Here is a 22,881-nt window from a genome sequence, read left to right on the forward strand (position 1 = left end):
TACGAAAATAAAAATTGTAATTTGACAAGATATATAATTTATAAGATCTTATAAATCGTAGAAATATCGCAATTCCGCATTACACCTCACCTATGTTCTTCATGTCGAGTGAGATATAAGGCCGCAACAAGTTCTTTTCAACTCTGTCCTTTGCCGCGTGAAGAGCTTGTTCCAAGGTGTATCCTATTTCCTATACACATATACTTATACTTTTTATATACTTTAAGCTGTGAAACCTATGAAATATTGGTATTCTGATAAACATGCATATTTTACAATATTAATGTACAGTTGTTGAGGAACAAAGATTGAAGTACATATAACAAACTATCAAAAAAGTAAGAAAAATGAAAACAAAGATTAAAACAGTTAAAAAGATGTGGGTTAAGATGTGGTGGATAAAATCAGGGTGATGAGTAAATTACTAATGAGAAAATCCACTTACTTATTGAAAATTCTGATAAATTGACACAGCTGGCGGAGTTAAAACTTGTTTGTGATATTAATTAGTTTATTGAACTCTTGCAGATCAGATGTGTTAGCGTTCTCATCCAGGTGATATGGGGTCTGCACTGCTTACTTCTCTCTCTAGTGTTCAGCCAGGGTGTATTTCAGGGAAATTCACATTTGTTTAACATTTGGAATTTGGCCTTGATATCTCTTTTTTGTGTCATTGTCGTATCCTAATGTCACCGATTATCTTAACTGGTTGTTGTTGATAGTAATGGGAACAGATGGAGTGGTGTTAACAACAACCACTTTGGTCTTCGCTTTATTGATCTTTAGATCAGTTGTTTTTGTATACATATTTAACATCGATGATGACGTGGTTGAAATGTCAGGAAGATCATCTGCAAAGTCAAAATATCATGCTTGCTAAAATTTCTTAGCTGAAATCCACTTCTATATGCTATTGTTTTTCGCTGTACCCAGTAAATGACCATTAGAAACAACATGGGTGACAATAGCATCCTTGCCTTACGCCACATCTAACAATGAAAGGTTCAGAGATGACATTTCCGATAATAAAAGTGTACATTTATAGTTGATGTAAAGCATCTGATAAGTGTTATTATTTTAGTTGGAATTCCATAAGCACCTAGAATTTTCAACAGCATGTCTCTGCGAACAAAAAGTCTTCCTAAAGTCAATAAAATTTATGAATAGCCATTCAACTTTTCTCGATGAAATAACGAAACGTTAAAATCTTATCAATCCAGCCTCGTCCTTTCCAAAAGTCAGCCTGTTCCTCTCTGAATTTGTCTGCTGCTTCATCAATGGCATCAATACCAGAAAACTCAGGAAATGTTGAACTTGATCGTACTTTTATTGCAGTGCGGTCGTAATACCTGTCACACTGGTACTTTTTTCTAGTTCTTACGATTCCACTTCGATCTTGTATATCGTGAAGTCGTGGAGAGCTTAATGAAGTCGTGGCCTTGTGTGGCAAGGCTTTACGAAAATATAGGTGATGTGACCTCAACGTATCGACGTTGGGACTTCTTGTGATTGTTGAATTAAGCGGTTTGCAATCCTGAAATTAACATTATATTGGAAAGAAAATCTGGAAAGATGGACTAAATGGCTCACCCAAAGTACCTTTTACATTACACTTTCCGTTTTCCGCCCATGATGATGCAATAAACAAATCGAGACGTAGTTTTTTTCTCTTTTGAGTCAACAAATATTACTCCAAGTGGTGGTTTAGACTTTTCAACGAAAGCGTCAACAAAAAAAATGAAACTGATTTTTTTTCTGCTTTACACTTTGATATTAGGTTTGTACAATACTAGAATAATTATGTAAATATTCAACATACAATTGTGCCAAAACTTTCTCATATGAAGTGAAAACTTAAGTCTTTCGGTTGCTTAATATTTAAACAGGTCACAGAATTCAACATCGATATATAAAAGGTGTACACGGTGAAAACGTCAACAAATGATACTCCGTCTTTCGGTTGCTTAATATTTAAACAGGTCACAGAATTCAACATCGATATATAAAAGGTGTATACGGTGAAAACGTCAACAAATGATACTCCGTCTTTCGGTTGCTTGATATTTAAACAATGACATATAAAAGTTGAAAACTGAGGCAGTCAAAAGATAAATTGATCAGAAGAAAAGATGGATGTGGATTCTCCTTGCTCTTAATTTTAAAGGACCATTAATTAATGATGTAATCCAGCTGTTTGAGTTAACCCTCGCCCCCCTCCCCAACCCCACAATAGATCGATCTCCTTATTGCCATTGATTAAAGCAAATAGACAGTTCGATGTTGTGAGCTAAAACAAAATGAAAGACTGAAACTCGAACTTAACGGTCGAAATTTAGTCATCATTTCGGTTGGTACGGAGTAATTATCCGTTATACATGAACGAATATATTATATAATTTAACATAACAAACATAATATATTTTGATTTCACAACAGGTAAGCACTATATCTAAAGTAATGAATAAAAAAAAACTATCAACTGAATAAAACCTGAATTAAGTTATTTCATTCAAAGACAACGGATCGTAATAACAATAAAATGATGTGCAAGATTTTTTAAATCAATTTTTTATATAAAAACGATAGTTGATTTTTTAATATTAAAAATTCTTTTGTGTAACCAGACATTCGATTATGTTATATAACAAAAATGATTTTTTAATGTAAGAAACTAATTTTCAAAAAGTCCAAGGGACATGTCAATGAAAGTATCCTAAGATATTTCTTAAGTCATGTCTTAAGAATAAAATTAGGATGGTCTTAGGACATACCTGAGACACGTCGTACGGTGTAAACAGAAGGTATCTTAGGATGATCCTTACTATGATCATCGGAAGTTGATCTTAAGACGATGTTATTTTTATTATGATTTAATGACGGACAAGTCTTAAAAACTGAATGGTGAATATATTGAAAAGGGGTATATATCAAAGTTATGGTATATACAGATCATTTGAAAATTGTACAAAGACTAACACTTCTAATTCTAATAAAATTGTTGTCGTAAATGTAGTATATACAAGTACATGTACAATTTAAAACTAATATTTACCTATGGTCAATTTGATACATATAAGAGATTCGAGCAGAAGTCATACTTTCCAACATATAAATGATGGAAAACCCTGATAAAATCGGTGAGAGGTCTGGGGATTGCTGAAAGTCCCCAGTAAGTCCATTGCAAAGCCCTGGTGGGGAAGAGGGGAACGCAGCCCCTCGACCAAAAACGAAAATAAGGAATTTGGAGGACATTTGATGATGTTTCCAAGGAGAAAATTTGGATCTGGGCAACTGATTTTTTTTCTGTTAGGTAGCCTCTTATTGGGAAAAGGGGTGTGATTTTTTTTCCATGACAATTTCTGAAAACCCGGAACCCTTAAAGACGGCCGAAATCCCTGAGGATTAGGGTGGAACTCTGAGCGTTGACATGTATGGAGGTCCACTCGATATCGTCCTTTAATTTGAATAAAAGTTGTTAAATATCATTAGTAATAGTCCATGGGCTGGGAGGGTCCAACGTGCAGCCCCCACTTATCAACTTCATGGTGATTTTCAGATATATTTATACCTCCCATTATCGAATCAATTTGTCACCAAAGAATATTTTAGTCACCCACTGTCGCATGACTAATACAATCCGACAGTGAAGTGGTCCTGTTCAGTGGCGGATCCAGGGGTTGATTCCTGCGTAACGCCAAATTAACATATATTCAAATAATTATTAAACACATCTTTAAATAAAATTTAATTTAACCTATCTAAAATTCAATTGAACATATCTTTAAATTTAATGAACCGATCCTTAAACGAATTGTTCCTATCTTCAAAGTGTTGATGGCTGTAATACCTTGTGTTTAGGACAGTAGTTTGATTTTTCAAGTTTTTGTCTCTACACTCAGAACGAAAAAAAAAAGAATTTTTATTTTTAAGAAATAATCATAATGTGTGCGCCGTAAACCTGCCATTAAATGACGAAGAAGTTAACAGGCAAATCGGTCAATACCAGGTTTAATCCAGCTTATTCTAGTTGCAGTTTGTACATGCAGTTAACTTATAATGTTACGTGACTTTTTCTGTATGAGATCACAATAAACAAGTAATGAGCGGATCTGTAACTCTGACTTCCTTTTGGCAAATATAATTTTTCGTTTAAAATACTATTTTTTTTTTTTGTACAATAAGTATACAAGAAATAATAACAATAAGGTTCTTATATTCTTCTTGGCATGTGGTGATTTATTGGATACACTTCTATGAACGGTAGGTATCCCGTTCGACGAGGTTTACTACCTATATGGATTTCCTCAAATGTCGTTTAAAGGGTTTTTTAATCGCCATAAAGTTTTTCGAGAGTCGTCATGAGAGGTTATCTCACTCACCAAAAGAGTTTTCTCGAGATCCATATATATATTTTTTTCAGACCTTTCTATATATATATATAAAGGTCTCAAAAATTCCCAACGATGTTAGAATTGTCAAATTTGCGATGCAAATTTTTGGTCATTCCCACCGCGGGACTCGAACTCGTACTGCTGTGACATCTATGGCAACACCGCCTGCACAAAGTCCAGCGCCCTAGACTAATATATAGACTAAAATATATACATAAACACATAAAATCTCAATGTTCTATTGGAATACATAAACACTCTAACACATATTTCAAACGTTTCGGTGATGTACCCACCTTCCTCAGGGAATTCATTTTGCTAGTGCTATGGGAACAAACGTCATAAAAGTTCACCCACCTTCCCCAGGGAATTTATTTTGCTAGTACTACGGGAACAATCTTTCTTGAAAAAAGATAAATTTGCACCTAAACCGGACGAAGTTTATGATTAATCGCAAATAGCCATCGTTTAAAAATGTGTTGAACATAGGTATAAAGTTAATACTACCCCGCTCACATTTGAAAAATTGCCTCGGGGCGAACCCAGGGGCCAAGTCAACGAAGCGAGTCTTAGGATGGCCTTAGGATACATCTTTTTTTACTAAATCATGGCAACATAGGTCTCCTAACTTAAGATACCTTCTAAAATTTGTTCTTAAGTCAAGATACCTCGATAAGTGTCCTAAGATGATCTTAGGATACTCCTAAAACTTAAGATGTCATAAATTGAAAGAATAAGAACAAATATGGCCGTGGTATTGGTTTATCGCATAATGAAGGAATAACATTTGAAGAAGTAGAGAATTTAGGGACAGAGATAAACCCATTATATTATTATTTTCACATGCACTGTTTACAGCACTCACTTAAAGTCAAATATTTCCTATACCAATAACAATATTAGGTACTCCGTTAAAATGCTGTTGCCTTCTTCTTGTTAACTTCAGTCAATATAATTTGAATTACACTTTGTGTAAAACTTGGGTTCCCTTCCATACTTCGCATGATTCATGCTATACGTGTTTAACGACTTCTGAAATTAAAGGTAACGATATCGAGTGGACCTCTGCTATTAAAGGTAACGATATCGAGTGGACCTCTGCTATTAATCTGCTGTATCAAATTGACCATAGGTAGGTATCAGTTTTAAATTGTACATGTATTTGTATATATTACATTAACTACAACAATTTCATTAGAATTAAAAGTGTTAATTTTTGTACTATTTTCCAATGCTCTGTATATATTATAAATTTGATACATACCCCTTTTCAAAATATTCACCTTTGCTTTTAATAATTATCCGATATGAAATCATAATAAACATAATATCGTCTTAAGGTCATCTTAACATGATCATAGTGAGGGTCATCCTAAAATAGCTTCGGTTTACACCGTACGACGTGTCTCAGGCGTGTCCTAAGACTATCCTAATTTTATTCCCAAGACATGACTTAAGACATATCTATTGACATGGCCATAGGTTTCACTATTTATCCTAAATGTCCCGTTTAAGGATTTTTTTCCTTTCTAAAAAATACAAAAAGCAACTTGTGGCTTAAAAAATTTCAAATAACCGTGCATGATATGAACATAGAAACATGTTGTTATGTATTGAGAAGTGTAAAATGCCAACAAAATTAAAATGTTGAATCAACGAATAACTTAAAACCATCATAAAAAAACCTGCGTAATTCCAAATCGTGCCATTCTACCCGGGTATACTATTATATTCTTCCATTATATTTACATGATTCAACCGTAACCGAAGAAATCAATTTCCATGGCCTTCGAACTCACGTACTTCGTTTCCATATTCGGTTTTAAATGCCTTATTTGGCAGTTATACAACTGTTTATTAAACACATATCTCTTAGTTGTCCAGAAATTGGACCTACCAAAATTTCAAGGTTGACAACTTTAACAAAAATCAAATACATGAGAGTATTAAGTGATATTCACACACTCCTGTAGATAATAATTGTGATACTTTATTTTCATCTGTTCCGGTGAGTATATATACTAATAAATAGATTTGCATATTTGATAAAAATGGTTCATTGTGAATTAAGCACATTTGTTAAAAGTCGATTGGATTTTATCTTACAATAAAACTTCTTTTGTTAAAATAAACTTATGTAAAAATGTAAAAGTAATGACGAAGAAGAATTAAGAGAAGCAAGCAGTGGGTGGCTCACGCCCAATTAAAAAAAAATACCCATTGAATATCACAAAGGCATCCTTTGTCAAAGTTGACTTTTGGTTTTTGCTTAACTGCGACGATTAAAGAGGAACAAATTACATAGAAAACATTGAAATTTATTGAAAAAGGGAGATAACTCCTTGATTTGTTCAAAATAGAGAACTTCAAAATCATATTCTGAGCCATACATTGTCAATGTTTATATCATAATTATACTTTTCGACATAAGTATGATATAAATATTACACTGGAACAAAAGAAAATGTTGTGCCACCCATATCATAGAATTTGTCTGATTTTTACATGGACAGCCTCTTAATATATTATATGGATTTTTTTCATGCATTGATTAACACCATTTAAGTATAGTTCTGTCTCTAAATCAAGGGGAGGGAGGTCCATAGTTCATAAGAAGGGTTCCCAATCGTTTTTTTTTTATTTGGGTATTCCAATTATCTAAGATTTATGCAATAAACCAAATGTAAAGATGAAATTTTGTCTTGTGTTTTAAAGATAATATTCGACAGATTTGTTAGCACGAATTTGGCCAATGGAATTAATCAGTGATTTCATTAACGTGATGTGCTACATTATTAGCTATTAACTTGCTTTGTCGTTGTTTTACCGCATTCTTTGTTCCTGTTTTCTGAATGACTTCTATTAGTTTTGCACAACCTAGTAAACTTTTTTTATGAACCAATATGAGCTTACCGTGTAGTGCGATTCATACTTAGGGTTAACTCTTAACTTAGGGTTGTATCATGGACATTATCCACTCGAATTTCCTCAAATTTGGCATAATACTACGTCATAACTGGAAAGCGAAAGCAAAGTTGTATAAATCACTTACATTTACAATAAGATAAACAAAAGTGCAATATATATATATATATATAAGTCTAAAGGATTGTACAACGATACCGATAAAGATATTAACACACTATAATATAGTATATAATGGGCAAAATTTTCAGTCAACAAATGACCTTCTTCAGTGCCTTAAATAAATTGAGTGTGACTTTATATATATATCCTCTATCCTACATAATAACATCTAAAATGAACTGTCCCGTACTACCATACATCGTGTACTAAGTTACAGCCCTAGATTAATCCTACGAGGATGAATGACCCGGCGAGCGAAAGCTATATTTTTTATATAGCCTAGCTGACCAAGTGGTCTAGGGCGCTGGACTTTGTGCAGGCAGTGTTGCCATAGATATCACAGCGGTATGAGTTCGAGTCCCGCGGAGGGAACGACCAAAAATTTGCATCGCAAATTTGACAGTTCTAACATCGTTGGGAATTTTTCAGACCTTTATATAAACGTCTAAATACGTTTAACATCACTAGATGGTAAAATTTACATTGAATATTTCGGATAACTGATATCAATTATTCGATGTACATTTTACCATCTTCTGGTAATGTTAAACATATTTAGACGTTTATTTAATTTATTGTTATGTTTCGCATCGTTTTTATATATAGATCATGATCGACTTTGAACGTGTATTAATGACATAATTATTCATACAGATTCTTTAGTTAAGTCTAATCAATCATACATGTATATAGCAATGTACGTACAAATCAAAACATTTAGTTCAGTTGAATATCAAATACTAGTCCTACTATAAGACTAAAATAAAAATATAATTATATACAGTAATACATATATAAAACTGATCAAATCTACTGAAAATATAATAGCAGAACTTTATTGGCGAAAAGTGTCACAGTGTCAATATGATAAAAATAGTTCTTCCTTTTGATATTTTTTTCGGCGGATGGCAGTATTATGAGCAGAGCCCAATTCTTACCCTACCTCACCACCACCGCCACCATCAGCTCGGTAAAGTCATGGCTGAGCGTTTATTTTCACTACAAAGTAAAAAGTAGGTGATGCTGAATCACATGCGCTAGATACATGATACAATTATAGTTTTATGGTCGTCATCATGAACTCGTGGATCGTTATGGTGTATCCATCTGCAATCATACATACAAAGTAACAAAAGTAAATGAGCATCTCGGACTCCACTAAAAACTGGAAGCATGGACCAGGTGCACCGGTAGGGTAAGCGTTCTCTGCTTTTCATACTTCCCTTTTTGTCAAGGAAGACAATAGTCTGACTTAGAGATCGTCAGCTACTGGGATACAACCGGTAGTGGGATAATGCCACATGGAACCGCCAAAATATTCCGCGGGCTGTTCTCTTTACCCTTCCCATATTCACCTTGCAAAATTAACGTAAGTATATCGCTCCACCGCTAATTATTCAATTATCCACACTCCCGTGTCAAGTTTAATATGTGATGTTTTATTTTTCGTAAGACGTGGAATTATTATGACATTAAAGCTTTTGTAATATTTGTTGAACTGCAATATTTCTATGGATATGTGCTAATTTTAAACTATTTGAATTTTGAATCAGCGAGCAGGACTATTTTTTTTTCGAATTGACCTGACGCAGGTCAAGCACTTGAGAAATTCAGTCGAGAAGTTTTTGCTCATTTCTCCCTCTTATTGAAAATGTCGGTAGTTTCTGATGACGGATTTTTGAACCTGATGTGCATTTTTTGAGTTGTAAGTATATTGTTAATGTCTACGATTACAAGATGGATCCTGTAGGTTTGAAAGTGTTTGATACTTTTTCAGTACATTTTCAGTACATTTTCAAGATACTTTTTCATTACATTTTCAAGATACCAGATACATTCGTTTAAAATGCTGATCATAAAGCAAGATGCAGGATTTCTATGACACAAGAAAGACAAAGTCAATTAGATCAGAAATATATGTCCATGAAAATGCACGGAACCTTTCATAAATGCTGATTTTCAGTGACATTCATACAAAATAAGTGTTGAAGGCATACATTATTTGTGCATATACTTTGTATGCGCACAATGGTTTAAAATTTTCAAAACTGCTGATTAGTCTATTGTAATTGCTAGCTAAGATCAGAGGTCATATTTCTTTGCAAAATTTGAAGTTTACATGTTTATGTCAGTGAAAAGGAAAGTTGCACTGAAAACTACAAAAATACACGTGCATGTACTCTGTAACTATGGTTACTGACATATGCCGTACAGTATTAATTGTAGACTTAACTTGAACTTACAGTATTTGTAATACAGTATTATCTAATTTGTTATTTTCTTTACAATGTGACATTATTCGCCCACATATTAATCAACACAAGGCAGTTGATCCAGGGATTTTGAAATGGGGTCCAGAGGTCTCACTAACCACTTCTGACGTTTCCGTTACTTTACATGTTAAAAAAGTAATTTTCAAAGTTTCACAGGACACATAACATCTTATAGTTGCATACCGTTGCAAAGCTGGAAAACAAGGCTTTCAAAATCATTATTCTAATTGTATAATGATTGTAGAAATTCTTGAATAAATAATGTTGAAAATCCACATTTTCACTTTTCTGCTAATTGACAGCATGGAGGCAAATTACTCACACATGTAAACAATGTTCATAAACTTTTGTAGTAAATTGCAAATGTGATTTTAAAGTACACATTCTCAGCTTTATTTTGACTACTTTTGATCAGAATACACACAAATAATGCACTTAATATGCATAGATCTATGTTCAATGAGTTTTTGGTACTACATACGGGGTGGCTATTTGACCCGGAAGTGGTTAGTGAGACCAGACATCATTATAAACAATCAGGTAGCTAGAATCATGCATAGAAGAAGTCCAAAACAATATCTTTAGCATATTTTCCATTTTCTGTGTCCTGGTACATGAAATAACTTTAAAATAATTTATGATTTAAACTCACCACTTTAAGCCACTTTTGTGATCTTCTTTCTTGTTGTTTGGGATTGACCACCTGTCACCGGGTGAAAAATAACACGTTCTACTCTTACTTCTGACACCTAATAAAATTATTTATTGAAACAGTGTTTCTAGCAGGTTCATGGAATTAAGTTATTATTATTTATTTAAGATACAATATATTTGTATTATTTTATGTTTTTTTTTTTATTTTTCTGAATTATTATAGCTGATAGAGATATGTTAAAAAATAATATTTTAGAATACTGAAATATAGACGGAATTTAATATATTAACCTTTTTAAGGTATGACATAAATTTTGAATAATGACAGAATTATTGTTTGCAAAATTTCAATTGGCGAGTGTTAAACACTGGTAGTATTGGTCGGGTGGCTTAAAAACCAGTAAAGCCAGTGATGGTTATAACAACCCAATTTTGCCAGGGCAATGATTTGATTATTTTTGCCTGATTTTGCATGAAAATATATGAACATGTAATAAAATTTCCCAACAGGAGGTTCCTGTACTTCCATATCATGTGGTTTAGAAACATTTATATTTGCATGAATTTTAAGTACATTTATGTCTTAAACTTTGTAACATATTGTATTTATTAAAGACACTGTTATAATTTTATCCACTATATTATCCACTCTGTATACACTAGCTGGTTCTTCTTTTCAGTTGTCATCATTGAGAGGATGTTGAGAGAAGAAAGCCAAACTGTTAACAAACCATTTTTGTGTGCTCAGACACTATTTAAGCATGAAACAAAGTGATGCTCAAGTGATGTACATGTACATCTATGTGTGGCATGAAGCAGCTGTAAATTTATATGTCAACATCTCTTAATAAAAACTATACAAACATGAAGCCTAATTTTGTTAGGACATCATATATTTGCGAAACCTAATTATACATCTGAAATTGGAAAAATAGTTGTATTTATTATTCCAGAAAATAACACAATGTCATGACAAATATTGAGTTCGTTTTTTTAATATTGCCATCACTTGGCTTACATCTTCGTTAACAATTTTTCAAAACTCTTCCAATCTGAAACAACTTGACCAACTATTACCAAACTGGGTATAAATGTTTCTTACGGCATTCTGCATAGAACTGGAGATATATACGAAAAACATCTGTCCAACCTCTATGTTCTATTTTAGTAAAGTCAGCCACATCAGTTCCATGCAGGATACGCAAAGGAACATTCATACCAAGTTCGGTTCCAATTGGGCAAGTAGTGTCAGAGAAGAAGAGTTTTGAAAAAATTATTAATGACGACGGCCGACGCCGGACGGCAAGTTATGACAGTAGCTCACAGTAGCCTACGGCCAGGTGAACTAAAAAAGAACATGGGGATCAGACAGAAGTTTTTCCCTCGTATCTCCAAAACTGTTATGTTTAGCCTTATTCTTTCAATTGCCGAAATGATCCTAATAATTTTCTTTTAATATATTGAAAATCTTGAAACTTTCAATTGCTGAAATGTTTTTTAAGATAAGGCCTGCGATAGTCTGCAAGGGGTCAAAGTTGTCGGAGGACTCATTGTTAGAGTTATTGCCATTGAAAGATAAGAAAAAAAAATGATGTTTGGAGCAGTTTTCAGGCAATATCTTGAAAACTATAGATAGAAAGAAACCTTCGATTGATGAAATGATCCTTATGATAAGTCCTACCAAAGTTTTCTGAGTCAAAGTTGTTGGACAAATCCGTGTTAGATTTATTGCCCTTGTAAGTCAAAAATTTAACTAGGTGAGCGATTCAGGCTCCCAGGAGCTTCCCATAATGGCATGATGGATAGACATACACTTACCAAGACAAGGCTCTTAAGATAAATACAATAAGCTGTAGGTACCTGTTTTAATATCTCACAGAGTTTTTTTTTTAAATTAAAAATAAAGTTAAGGAAAATGTCAAATGCCTGTCAGTATTCATTGCCTTAGTTATAATACTATATTGATTGTACAATATTAAATGAACATACAAACGTATGAAAGCAATACATATACATTATTGAAGGCAAACCGGTGTGAACAGTCAACTATAAGTGTATTGATTCATCATAAAAAGTGGCACTCATGGGTTCGGGTTCACTAGTATTTTTTCTTTGGTTGTCGAGAGAAAAAAAGATTGACTGATACTCGCAGTGCATGTGTGATAAAGACAGCATATTTCCGGTTTTCACTATACTAGTATCTCAATATCCTCGACTCTTTCCAACTTAATCTAAAATTGCTCAAATCTATGAAATATTTAAGAGTTAATAAAGAATACAAAATTGTTTTAGTTGTAAGATCTTTAAGCTGCATAGCACTATTTACGGCAAGAATTTGTATCCTCGTTTAAAATTCCTAGAGTAAGGTAGTTATTTATTGTAAAAATGTTTGAGTGAGTGAACAATTTCGACAAGCTGAATCCATGGCCTAATCAAGACATCAATGACAAGGACAAGTTTGAGTAAACTCTGTTTAAAATTGCAATATTGTCATTTTTGTCCATTTAATCTACATTTGTATTACGGAAAGTTTTCCCTGTCCATAAAAAATAGGAGAATTGAGCACAATGAGAAGTTTTTGCTCATTTCACCCTTAAGATGATGCCCTTGATTAACCACCTCCAGTCCGCCGGATCCATTTCTTCTCCGTGCATCTCCAACCCCAAAATTTAAAGCGCGGATCAGTTTCATCTGTTATGAAATCAGGGTTCAGTATGTGGTTGTTAATCAGTGTATTTTGATTAGTTAGTTAGAAGTGAGATGATATAAAACTGCAAAACCAGGAATACCAGAAGCGATAGTACAACAGAAGATCCAAAAATGCACAAATAAACAAGCAGTATAAACATGTATTGCATTAAAACAACTGGTCATGCTTTAAAATGACAGGTTGACCGGTTTATTTAACTTAAAATTTTGGGTAGCATGTATATATTTGACATATTTAATGTCTTCCTTGACTAAGTGCCTAAGCACTTTGATTTTATTTAATTATGTCGGTGGTGGTTTCAGACTAAAAACCACTAATTCCACTTCTCATAGGCTTCTATGCTAATTTCATAATATTCAATGGCTTCTCTAGACTTGACCTTAACTTTAACCTGCAGAGGACTATATATCAGCATGATTCTACATATGTCAGCTCACAATCCTCAGAATGGCATGTGGGGTTAGCAGACTTGCAGTGCAGTACTGGTCACCGGAAGTGAAGGGTCTATAAATAGCATGGGAAATCCCAGTGTTTTCACAAGATAGGGGTATATTTAAAAATCATTATGGAGATTAGGCTTCACATCACAAGAAGCAAAATGCACCTATAAAATGTACAGAAATGTTTTTCCTTTCAGAAACTGTTTAAATTTTTTAAATAAGATGAGAACTTTTTTCACAGCACTATGAGGAACAGGGGTAATTTCTGCGTAGGACTATTTTTGCGTACGTTCCAAATGCTCATTGGTTGAATTGGTGTTCTGTAACCTAGAGAAGCAGAACTGATTCACTCGGTCCACAGGTTTTGATTCGGTTCGGGGTTCATGGTTTCTAGAGAAGCAGAACTGGTTCACTCGGTCCACAGATTGTGATTTGGTTCGGGGTTCATACTACTAGTGTGATTGTGTTATCTTGTTGTTTTCTATATGTTCCTGAAGAATAGTTCCGGCTTACATTGTAATTGGTATGACTTAGTGCTTTGAACGCGAGTCGTGAATATCTTTCTTATAATTATTTCTTAATATGCGTTTTTTTTTTTGTAAACAGTACTTTTAAGCTCTCAAAATCATGTGTTTGTACATCGTTTCATTATTAATGGTTTAAAATAGAGTTGAAATAACAAGTTTCGGTGACCACAGTGACTAGTACTAAAGGCGTTTGTTAAGTATTTCACGAGTTATTTTTCAATAATTTACAAATCTGTATGGATTTTTGCCCAGGAAATATCGAAGCATAATTTGTGAATTCAAAATGATTTAAAACTATTCTGATATTTGTGTGGCATTATCTTGATAATTACGAAAATGTCAGTTTTTAAATAAAGCTACGTGTTCAACATTATTATTTTCATCTTGATTCTTGTCAGATAACGACCTCTCTGGGAACTTTTAAAGGCAAGAGAATTGAGTTAAAATATCTGACTTAAAAGTGACGAAGAAGAAAGAAGTATTTCTTTTCTTTTATTATCATGGATCTGAAAACAATCTTCATTTACTTCAGTTTGTTAAAATTAAAAACTAGTAAACTTAATTATTCACATTTACATTATAAGCCACCATGTGACCGTATACGGTTATTTAGACGGCCAATAGATTCTGTTGGAAGGTGAGGCGTTAGCCGGATCCCTCCAACAGATATACTGGCTGTCTAAATACGGGATCTCATAACATATTTGTACGATGTTGCTTATCTATATTACGGGGAAATAAATTAATCTTTGAATCGAACTATCACGGGAAAAATAATTTCTTGTATCGAACTATGTTTTTTTGAAGTTTTTTTGTAAATACTAGGTAAAATCTATTTTTGTCTTTGCGCCCAGGTCAATTTTTTTAAAATGTGGTGTGATTGAACCATCTTTGTCACGTACTTCAGTTCAAATGGTTTGCACGTACACACTTAGCCGTGCGCCGTTTCATTGAGCTATATTAGTCTCAACGCCATTGTTAAATTATCAAAACAATAGACTGATTCTGTTACTATAATTATAATTGGTGGGAGGGATTTTCCTTTTATAGTCATTTGCATATTGTTCATTCCGATTTTTTCATCGATGGAAGATGGATTTGCTATTTATCATCATCATTTGCCTAATGCTGCTGAACGGTTTTATCCAATGACGAGTGGCCAACACAACGCAAAATCATACAAATATGTTTATGAACGTTCTAACTTTAATTATTTGATCAATTATTTACAGATCTTCCCTAGAATTTAAAACCGAGAATGTTTTTAAGGGTTCTGCGTGTTTCATGTTGTTCAAATGATAAAACATTTTTGTTGAGTATTACGTTGTATCTAGAATATGTAAACAGCACCCATAAATACTATGCTAATATTGTACACAGGTGATGTCTACTTAATTTACAACACCAAAAATCTGATGCATTTCAGTCTGTCGTACATATGTCATTCAGCTATAAAATGCATTGCATTTACAGGCATCAATGTTGATGATCAATATAAGTATCACCGTCAAACTATAATGGGTAATACATATTTCTTTTTTTTCTCAGCTATGATATTATTCCTATTAAAAGATATATTGATTGGAGTCTCTGAACCTTCCCATTTGTTTCTTTTGTTGCAGCATCATTTTAAGCCCTGATGTAGCCATAGACTGTGCAATGAAAACTTTTGACACTTGAAAACCAAAGAATCGTAGATCAGTGAGGTCAAATATGTTAAAAAATAATCGAGATGCGATTGGGCATTCACCTGGAACCATTTTAAATGGCAGGAGTGAAATGGAGTACTGTGAAATAAAGCGGAAACCAAGTGACGGTGATTCTCTAGGGAGCGGTTCCAGTAGTAAGAGTGGAGTAGTGATGGAAAAAAGTCTTGGACTCATTAGTGGGACAGCTATTATTGCTGGAACAATGATAGGTAAAGATGCACTCATTTACACTTTTTTCATATTTAAGTATCATTCCTCCGAAATGTGACTTTCACCCAATGAGGTTTTATGTAGTTTTCCTGAAAATTCGGTTTACTCAGTAGTACGGACTTGCGTCTTAAGATGACATTAGGTATATAAAAATATTTTTTAACATTTGATACGTTCTCCAAATGGTGGAAAACGTTGAGGGATAGAAATAACTTAGTTAGAATAATTATTCACGCCGTTGGACAGTTATAAAGACTACACAAAAAATTGACTGTCGAGATCAAAAGTGCTAGAGTTTCTTTCGCCGTATAGATATTTTTAAATTTATATGGCTTGATTGTCGGTTCCAAAAACTTCCCCAAAATTAACTTGATGAAAAGTATTTATCAAGTCATAATCCGAACGAACAGACACTCTTCCGATTTTGTCTATTAAGCGAAATATTGTATCATAAGTTTCGAAAGATATGATTATAATATTCGGGTGACAGGCAGGTCATGACCAACCAAATGTAGATTGTAAAACACGCTCTAATCTTTTATTTCAACCGACCATTTGAATGAAGCATGTCGGAAGGCCAAGCAAAAGCATTTTTTTTTTTATAAAAAGTTAATCGAAGTGAATGTAGTGAAAAAAAGGTTATTTCAAATACTGACAATGTCTCTAAGCTACATTAGCATGATCAATTGTAAAAAAAATCTATCAAAGGTCAGGTATAACTTTTCAGGAAGACACCTAGTCGTCTACTTTGATAATTGTGTTATTTTGGTAAACCCCGCCATTTATATATTAAACCGACGACATACGTTGGTAAAACCACTAAAATTCAGGGCAAAGACGTAGACATTGCCTACGTTGTTGGTGTCACATTCTATTGAACCGGGGCTGGTTACGAAAACCGAAATATTACTATTAGAATTTGGAGTTATCAAAGGCAATATAGATAATAAAATGTGCGAAAATGTTTGCTGTTTTAGAATTACAATCTTTTATCTTTGAAAGATCCCGTTAGTTTTGGAGGGGACGCATTATTCGATCACAAAAACGTCCATTTTCATATGTGGACGGGTAAAATTAAAAATGCTTGCTTCCCATTTCACCAATATATCTAAGTTGTTTCTTGGCGTATTTTGATAAAACCAACCTTTTTGGAAAGAGCAGTTTGTGCTGCAGACGATGTCATATTTTTTCAGGACGTAATGATAAGTTCAAAGCGTATTACTATATCACAAGTGTCTCCCCTTTGATGTTGACATTGTAAAAATGGAAAGAAACAGATTTGAAGACGATATTTTAGACATTTTTGTTTAAAGTTATGCGGACAGCTTTTTTAATCGGGACTTTTATTAACTATATTGACAATTTATTACATAACCCCAATGAAAATATATAAAAAATGTTCAATTAGTCTTTTTGTTAAAAGCCTTTTTGTCCGTATTTCAATTATGTCACAAATCTTAATTTTTTCGACGTTGGCCATTGGCTACTTTCTTGCTTACCGTTGTGAAATATAACAACGAATAGTATTTTTACCAAAGTTTATTCGCCCTTACAGGATGGTATAAATATTCAGAATATCATGTTTATTCTAAAAAATGATGAGTTTTATTGTCTAATAGTTGATAAATACGCACGTATGTTGTGATGTCGCGTTGTCTTTTTCCCGACGTTTTCGTGCTATCCAGTCTTTATCAAAAGCTTTTTTCGTTAGCTTTGAGTCAACTAATGACTATGAAATTTTGAATTTTACATGTATATATGCTGCATATAGTATATCCTAAAAATAATGGTATTCGGTTGAACAAGTATCTAAGGACAGCATTTTGTCTGTGTCTAACCAAAATGTCACAACATCTAAAATTCGTATACATGTATTTTATTTATTCACGCGTACACCATGCGAAATTCGAACGAATTGTTCAAAAAGGCAAACGGTGTTGAGTCGATTTCTTCATATACTTAAATATGTATTCATCCTCCTCTATGGTTTTATCATTTCATTTTTTTCTTTGGCTTAACAAATGGGTTATGTATATAAAACCGTGTCTAACAAATATGTCACAAAGTGCATTTTCGACGTTTCCAAAGTAACGTTCTGTTTTGCGACGTAAAAACTCTTTTAATGTCAATTTTAAAAACAATAAAAAGCATTGAAAAGTTACGATACTACATTAAATTATTACGACTGTGGACGTAATGATAATATAATGAAAGAATTGTTGAAAAGAAAACAGGAAAAAGAACCCCCCCCCCTTCGCGCGCACTCCTGTCTGTTCATATGCAATGATGTCCTGGTGAAATCGGGATCAGCGTGCCTGCATCAAAGTATTTTGAAATATGTAGACACGCGCTTTCACATTCGCTAGTGAAATATTGTAAAATCAACGTATTCATGATCGTCTAATTTCCTCTTGACAATTATTTTAGCTATAAGAAATAACAAGCTGTACAAATATTGCAAAAATTTTTTTTTTTTAATTTTTTTTTTCAAATCGGACGGAAAAACAAAACAAAAAATGATTTATTCTGGTGTGGCCTTTTTGACCCCTTATAACCCGAAAACCATAAGAGATATCCGAAATCTGATTGAAAAATGCAGGCAGGATTATTAATGAGGAATCCAATTAAGAATCAAATGAAATTGTGATGTGTCTCTTACGATTAATCAATTTGCAAGGGGTAAAACGTACGCCCTGGCTGCTTTTAAAATGTTTTAAGTGCATTACTGCATAAAAAGCTTACAAATGAAATAGACGTGTGTAAACAAAACTACATGGTGTATGGCATAGTAGTTAATGTTAGCCAAGGAATATTTTCAACTGCATCAAAAACCTTTTTAAAAAACACTGAATTAGCTTCGCCATACAAATTAGATTTAGACTTTAATATTTATATGAGTATACACGGAATGTACCGATTTAACTAAGTGCAGTAGAAGTGACTACTAAGTAGTGGTAAGGAACCCCTGGTCAACATTTCTATACTTTCCCCTACAGAAAATTAATGCAATCTGATCTGTATTAATTTTTATACCCTCAGGTTCTGGCATATTCGTATCTCCGAGGGGTGTTTTAGAAGGAGCAGGATCCGTTGGAATGAGCCTGGTTATCTGGTTGGGCTGTGGGATAATATCTATGTTAGGTAAATGGCTGTACTTACTTAAACTTGAACTCAATATCGAACAATACGTTCAAATCACCGAGATTAGAATTTGACCTTGTTACCATAAAGTTAATATCTATTTGATTATAATTGTGAATAGAAACGCTCCATTTTTCACGAAAAAGAGAGATGATATATATATATATATATATATATATATATATATATATATATATATATATATATATATATATATATATATATATATATATGTGTGTGTATATACCCCCCCCCCAAAAAAAAAACAAACAAACAAACAAACAAACAAACAAAAAACAAAAAACCTTGTTCTATATAGAATCAATTAAATAGGTCATCGATGACTAGTATTCCTGAAATACTAAATACAATTTTTATTGGGGTTCCATTATATGTCTATTAAGTCTGTTTGATGATATACTCATGTTTTATTGAAGGTGCACTCACATATGCCGAACTTGGAACAAAAATAACTCAGTCTGGTGGTGAACACGCCTATCTTATGGAAGCATTTAATCCTAAAAACAAAAATCCTTGCTTCGGTAGGATCCCGGCTTTTCTGTTTGATTGGATCTGCATTTTCATCATTCGTCCAGGGATGTTTGCCATCATGTGCTTCAGCCTCGGAACATATGTAACCCGTCCTTTCTTCGAAACATGTGACAGTCCAATGTTTCTAACCAAGACATTTACAGTACTAGCAATGTGTAAGTCAACCTACAAAAGTTTCTTTGTTACAGAAATAAAAAATAACATTTAAAGAAAATATTTAGAGCATGAACTAACTAAACACAAATCGTGAACCCGCAAATTTTCAATAAATATCATAAGGTAACAATGTTAACAACACAAAGTTTTATATCTGTGTAAAACGAGTTGAAATCTTACTTCAAGGTTAAATCAAATGACATCAACAATGGTATCAGAAACTAAATATAAAAAGTAAACAGTTGCACATTTAAAAAGTAAAAATTGAACTATAACAAATAAAATACAAATCAGGGGCGGATCCAGGATTTTAGATTTTTGGCGCACAGTTAAATTTTTGGTTTAGGTTAAATTTTTGAAATATTCTTCTATAGTGGATGCAAAAGATACCTTTTGTGGTAAAATTTGCTAGAAATTAAAGTTTCAACCTAAAACCGCCTAAATCTACCCCTGACAACCCATGCTTTGCAAATTCTAGGGGGAAGGCGCACACCCGCCACGCCCCCACCTGAATCCGCCCCTGCAAATTAAGCATGATAACAGACGAAATGAAGACTCATGTTTTTGGCTTTACGGGGTATATGGCATTACTCGAGGGGAGATAAAAGTATCAACCCAGTTGAAGGAAAGTCATATGACCTTTAATTATTTTGAAATTTGTCGGGAAATGAGAAAAATAAAGGCATGCATAACTTTTTTGGACTTACAGTCTTCATCAGGGACTAATGGAGAAAAACAAACTGTCAACCCAGACGAAAGACTGTCAAATGAAATTTTGGATGTGTAAAAATAATATTCTTTTAACTTTGCAGGTAAATTTGCCAAGTTCGAAATTAAAAAAAAACAGTTCAAGATATATAATAATATAAATGTGGTCTAGTAATTACATGTATTCATACCAAACTGGTTGATATTCCAAGAAAACTGACTTTCCGCTGTTCAAAGAACTGCTGCTGCTTTTCACCCGTGCATGTTTCTACAAAAGCAAGCAAATCATAGAAACTATTGTAGTCCCCATTAAAATGTTCATCAACTTAGCAATCTTTTCCATTGGTGAAAATAACTTGTAGCTATTGTGAATCGTACGTTGTGGCAATGTTCTCTCGAAAAGATTTCTTGTCTAAACTGTTTAAAGATTTGTCTACCGGTTAGCCCCAGGACATTCAAAGACTGTCTATTGATCTATTCGATGCGGGTCACTATGAGCTCATAAAATGTAGCAGTCATTTAAATTTCCTCAGATGTTAAATATTTCCTCTAGTGTGGTGGCGAAGGGTTTTCATCCCAATGATGAAATTTGTATGCTCTAAGTTTCACAACTCCTTTCTCATCAATAGTCGATTGACCTTTCAAGCTGGACGTCTTTGACTTAGATAGGAAGCTCTTTTTGTACTCCTAATAGTTGCCTTGGAAGTTATTGCAATGATTTGTTGATATTATACCGATTTGCTTTACTTCTCCGCCTCTGAAAAAAATAACTAAAAATAAAGAAAAATCCCTGATCGTCCTAGGAAATCTCCAAGTATCTCCAATCACCAGCCTACCTAAGACGATGTTTACAAGACTGTTTTTATATGTCAGACTAGTTAGATTAGTTTTTTGTCTTAAGGATTGAACTTTATTTCTATGACATGCGTGGCCGATTCATTTCAAAATTAAACCTATCTTCAACATTTTTTAGCCGTCAATTGTAGAAGTCACATTTTACGGTAAAAACAAACCTAAACTCACACGAAAAGTCCTTTTTATGCAAAGAAATTCATAAAAAAAAATCTAATTTTATTCTCAAAGCTCATTGGTGTCCTATAATTGATAAGTGTATAAATACGTGTAAAAATCTAATTAATTGTTTGATTTCCAAACCCCTGTAGAAACGCAACTTGGCTATCGTGTTGAGCAGACGAGCATAGATATTGTCAGTAAGCGGGAATAGGCGTAGGCATATTCTTGGATGCTCAATACTATATGTCTGAGGAGGACTTCCACTTTCGGATTCAACAATAAAAAGTCAAATTGACCAGAAAACAGGTCGATTAGTTTATAGCGACATCGATAGAAAATAAGGACCTCCCAGAAGAGGTTAACAATTTGCCTGTTTCTCAACCATGAACCTCACGCTTCTGTAATATATGTTCCCCAAAATACAAAAAATAAGAATAATGGGAGAACAAAGTTTCTATGATATGCAAGTGATTGTCCTTATAGAAATATGCTCTGATGAAAAGCAGCGGCTTTAAACCACGAATAATCAGTTTTCTCGGAAGGCTTGCCAGTTTAGTGTGCATATTAAGAAACAATACATATGATTACTTTAACACATTTTTATTATTGAATGTATTTAATCCCGAACTTAGCATATTTCCTGAACATAGTTAGAAGAACATTGATTTTTACACATGTGACATTCTTTCGTCTAAGTTGACAGTTTGTGTTCTCCTGTCTAGTACTATTCGCCCTTACGAAGGCCATAAGGCGGAAAATTTTGGTCTTTCATCTTTTGATCATGTTTTATTTAGTTTTGTTTTGTATATATTTCCTTCTTTACCTTTTATATGTGGTTAATTTTTACTTTTTTATTATTCATTTGTGCAGTTAAGTCATTTTACAGCTTTTATTATTTTTAAAATCTAAAAAGATAAGGGTGAACAAGTTGGACGGCTGGGAAGAGGTCTTAAACTACAAAAATGCACGGGGAACCTGGGCTTAACTCTAATTTTTGTGCGATACGTATAGTATTTTTCTTATCATGTCGACAACGTTGATTTTTCAAGTGTTGCTGTGCTTTATCAACTGTATGAGTATTAGGGCAGCAGAGAGAATCCAGGTAATAATGATGGTTATCAAGTTGTTGGCTGCTGGTATCATTGTATTCGGTGGGATGTATAATTTAGCACGTGGAGAAACAGAGACCGTGGCTGGTGGGTTCGAGGGTACGGGCACTGATACAACACAAATCATACTTTCATTTTACAATGGATTATGGGCCTACGATGGATGGTATGTCTTGGTAGTCTTTGTCACATATCGTTTT

The 22,881-nt window shown here is 33.5% G+C and overlaps 2 protein-coding genes across 3 annotated transcripts in view; one reads left to right on the top strand and one right to left on the bottom strand.

The window, feature by feature from the left end:
* Window positions 1-2,859, bottom strand: LOC148615724 (uncharacterized). Its single transcript, XM_088582252.1, has 2 exons — window positions 2,772-2,859; window positions 1-1,534 (listed from the first exon to the last, which is right to left on the bottom strand). The coding sequence occupies exons 1-2, from the start codon at window positions 2,829-2,831 to the stop codon at window positions 1,172-1,174; spliced, it is 423 nt and encodes a 140-aa protein (XP_088438378.1). The 5' UTR covers window positions 2,832-2,859; the 3' UTR covers window positions 1-1,171.
* LOC148615725 (b(0,+)-type amino acid transporter 1-like) overlaps window positions 2,405-22,881 on the top strand; it is a 27,795-nt gene continuing 7,318 nt past the window's right edge. The window contains exons 1-5 of one of the 2 annotated variants that reach the window (XM_088582250.1): window positions 2,405-2,436; window positions 15,705-16,000; window positions 19,041-19,142; window positions 19,580-19,849; window positions 22,622-22,847. In XM_088582250.1, the coding sequence (XP_088438376.1) occupies window positions 15,796-16,000; window positions 19,041-19,142; window positions 19,580-19,849; window positions 22,622-22,847 (803 nt within the window). In that variant the 5' untranslated portion in view covers window positions 2,405-2,436; window positions 15,705-15,795. Of the gene's footprint in view, window positions 2,437-6,230; window positions 6,400-15,704; window positions 16,001-19,040; window positions 19,143-19,579; window positions 19,850-22,621; window positions 22,848-22,881 lie in introns of those variants that run through there. The other variant, XM_088582251.1, reaches the window with a different exon arrangement.

This window comes from Perna viridis, chromosome 5 (assembly GCF_037379345.1).
Source record: "Perna viridis isolate PV_CMFRI_1.1 ecotype Kerala chromosome 5, ASM3737934v1, whole genome shotgun sequence".
In the NCBI taxonomy this organism is placed as follows: domain Eukaryota; kingdom Metazoa; phylum Mollusca; class Bivalvia; order Mytilida; family Mytilidae; genus Perna; species Perna viridis.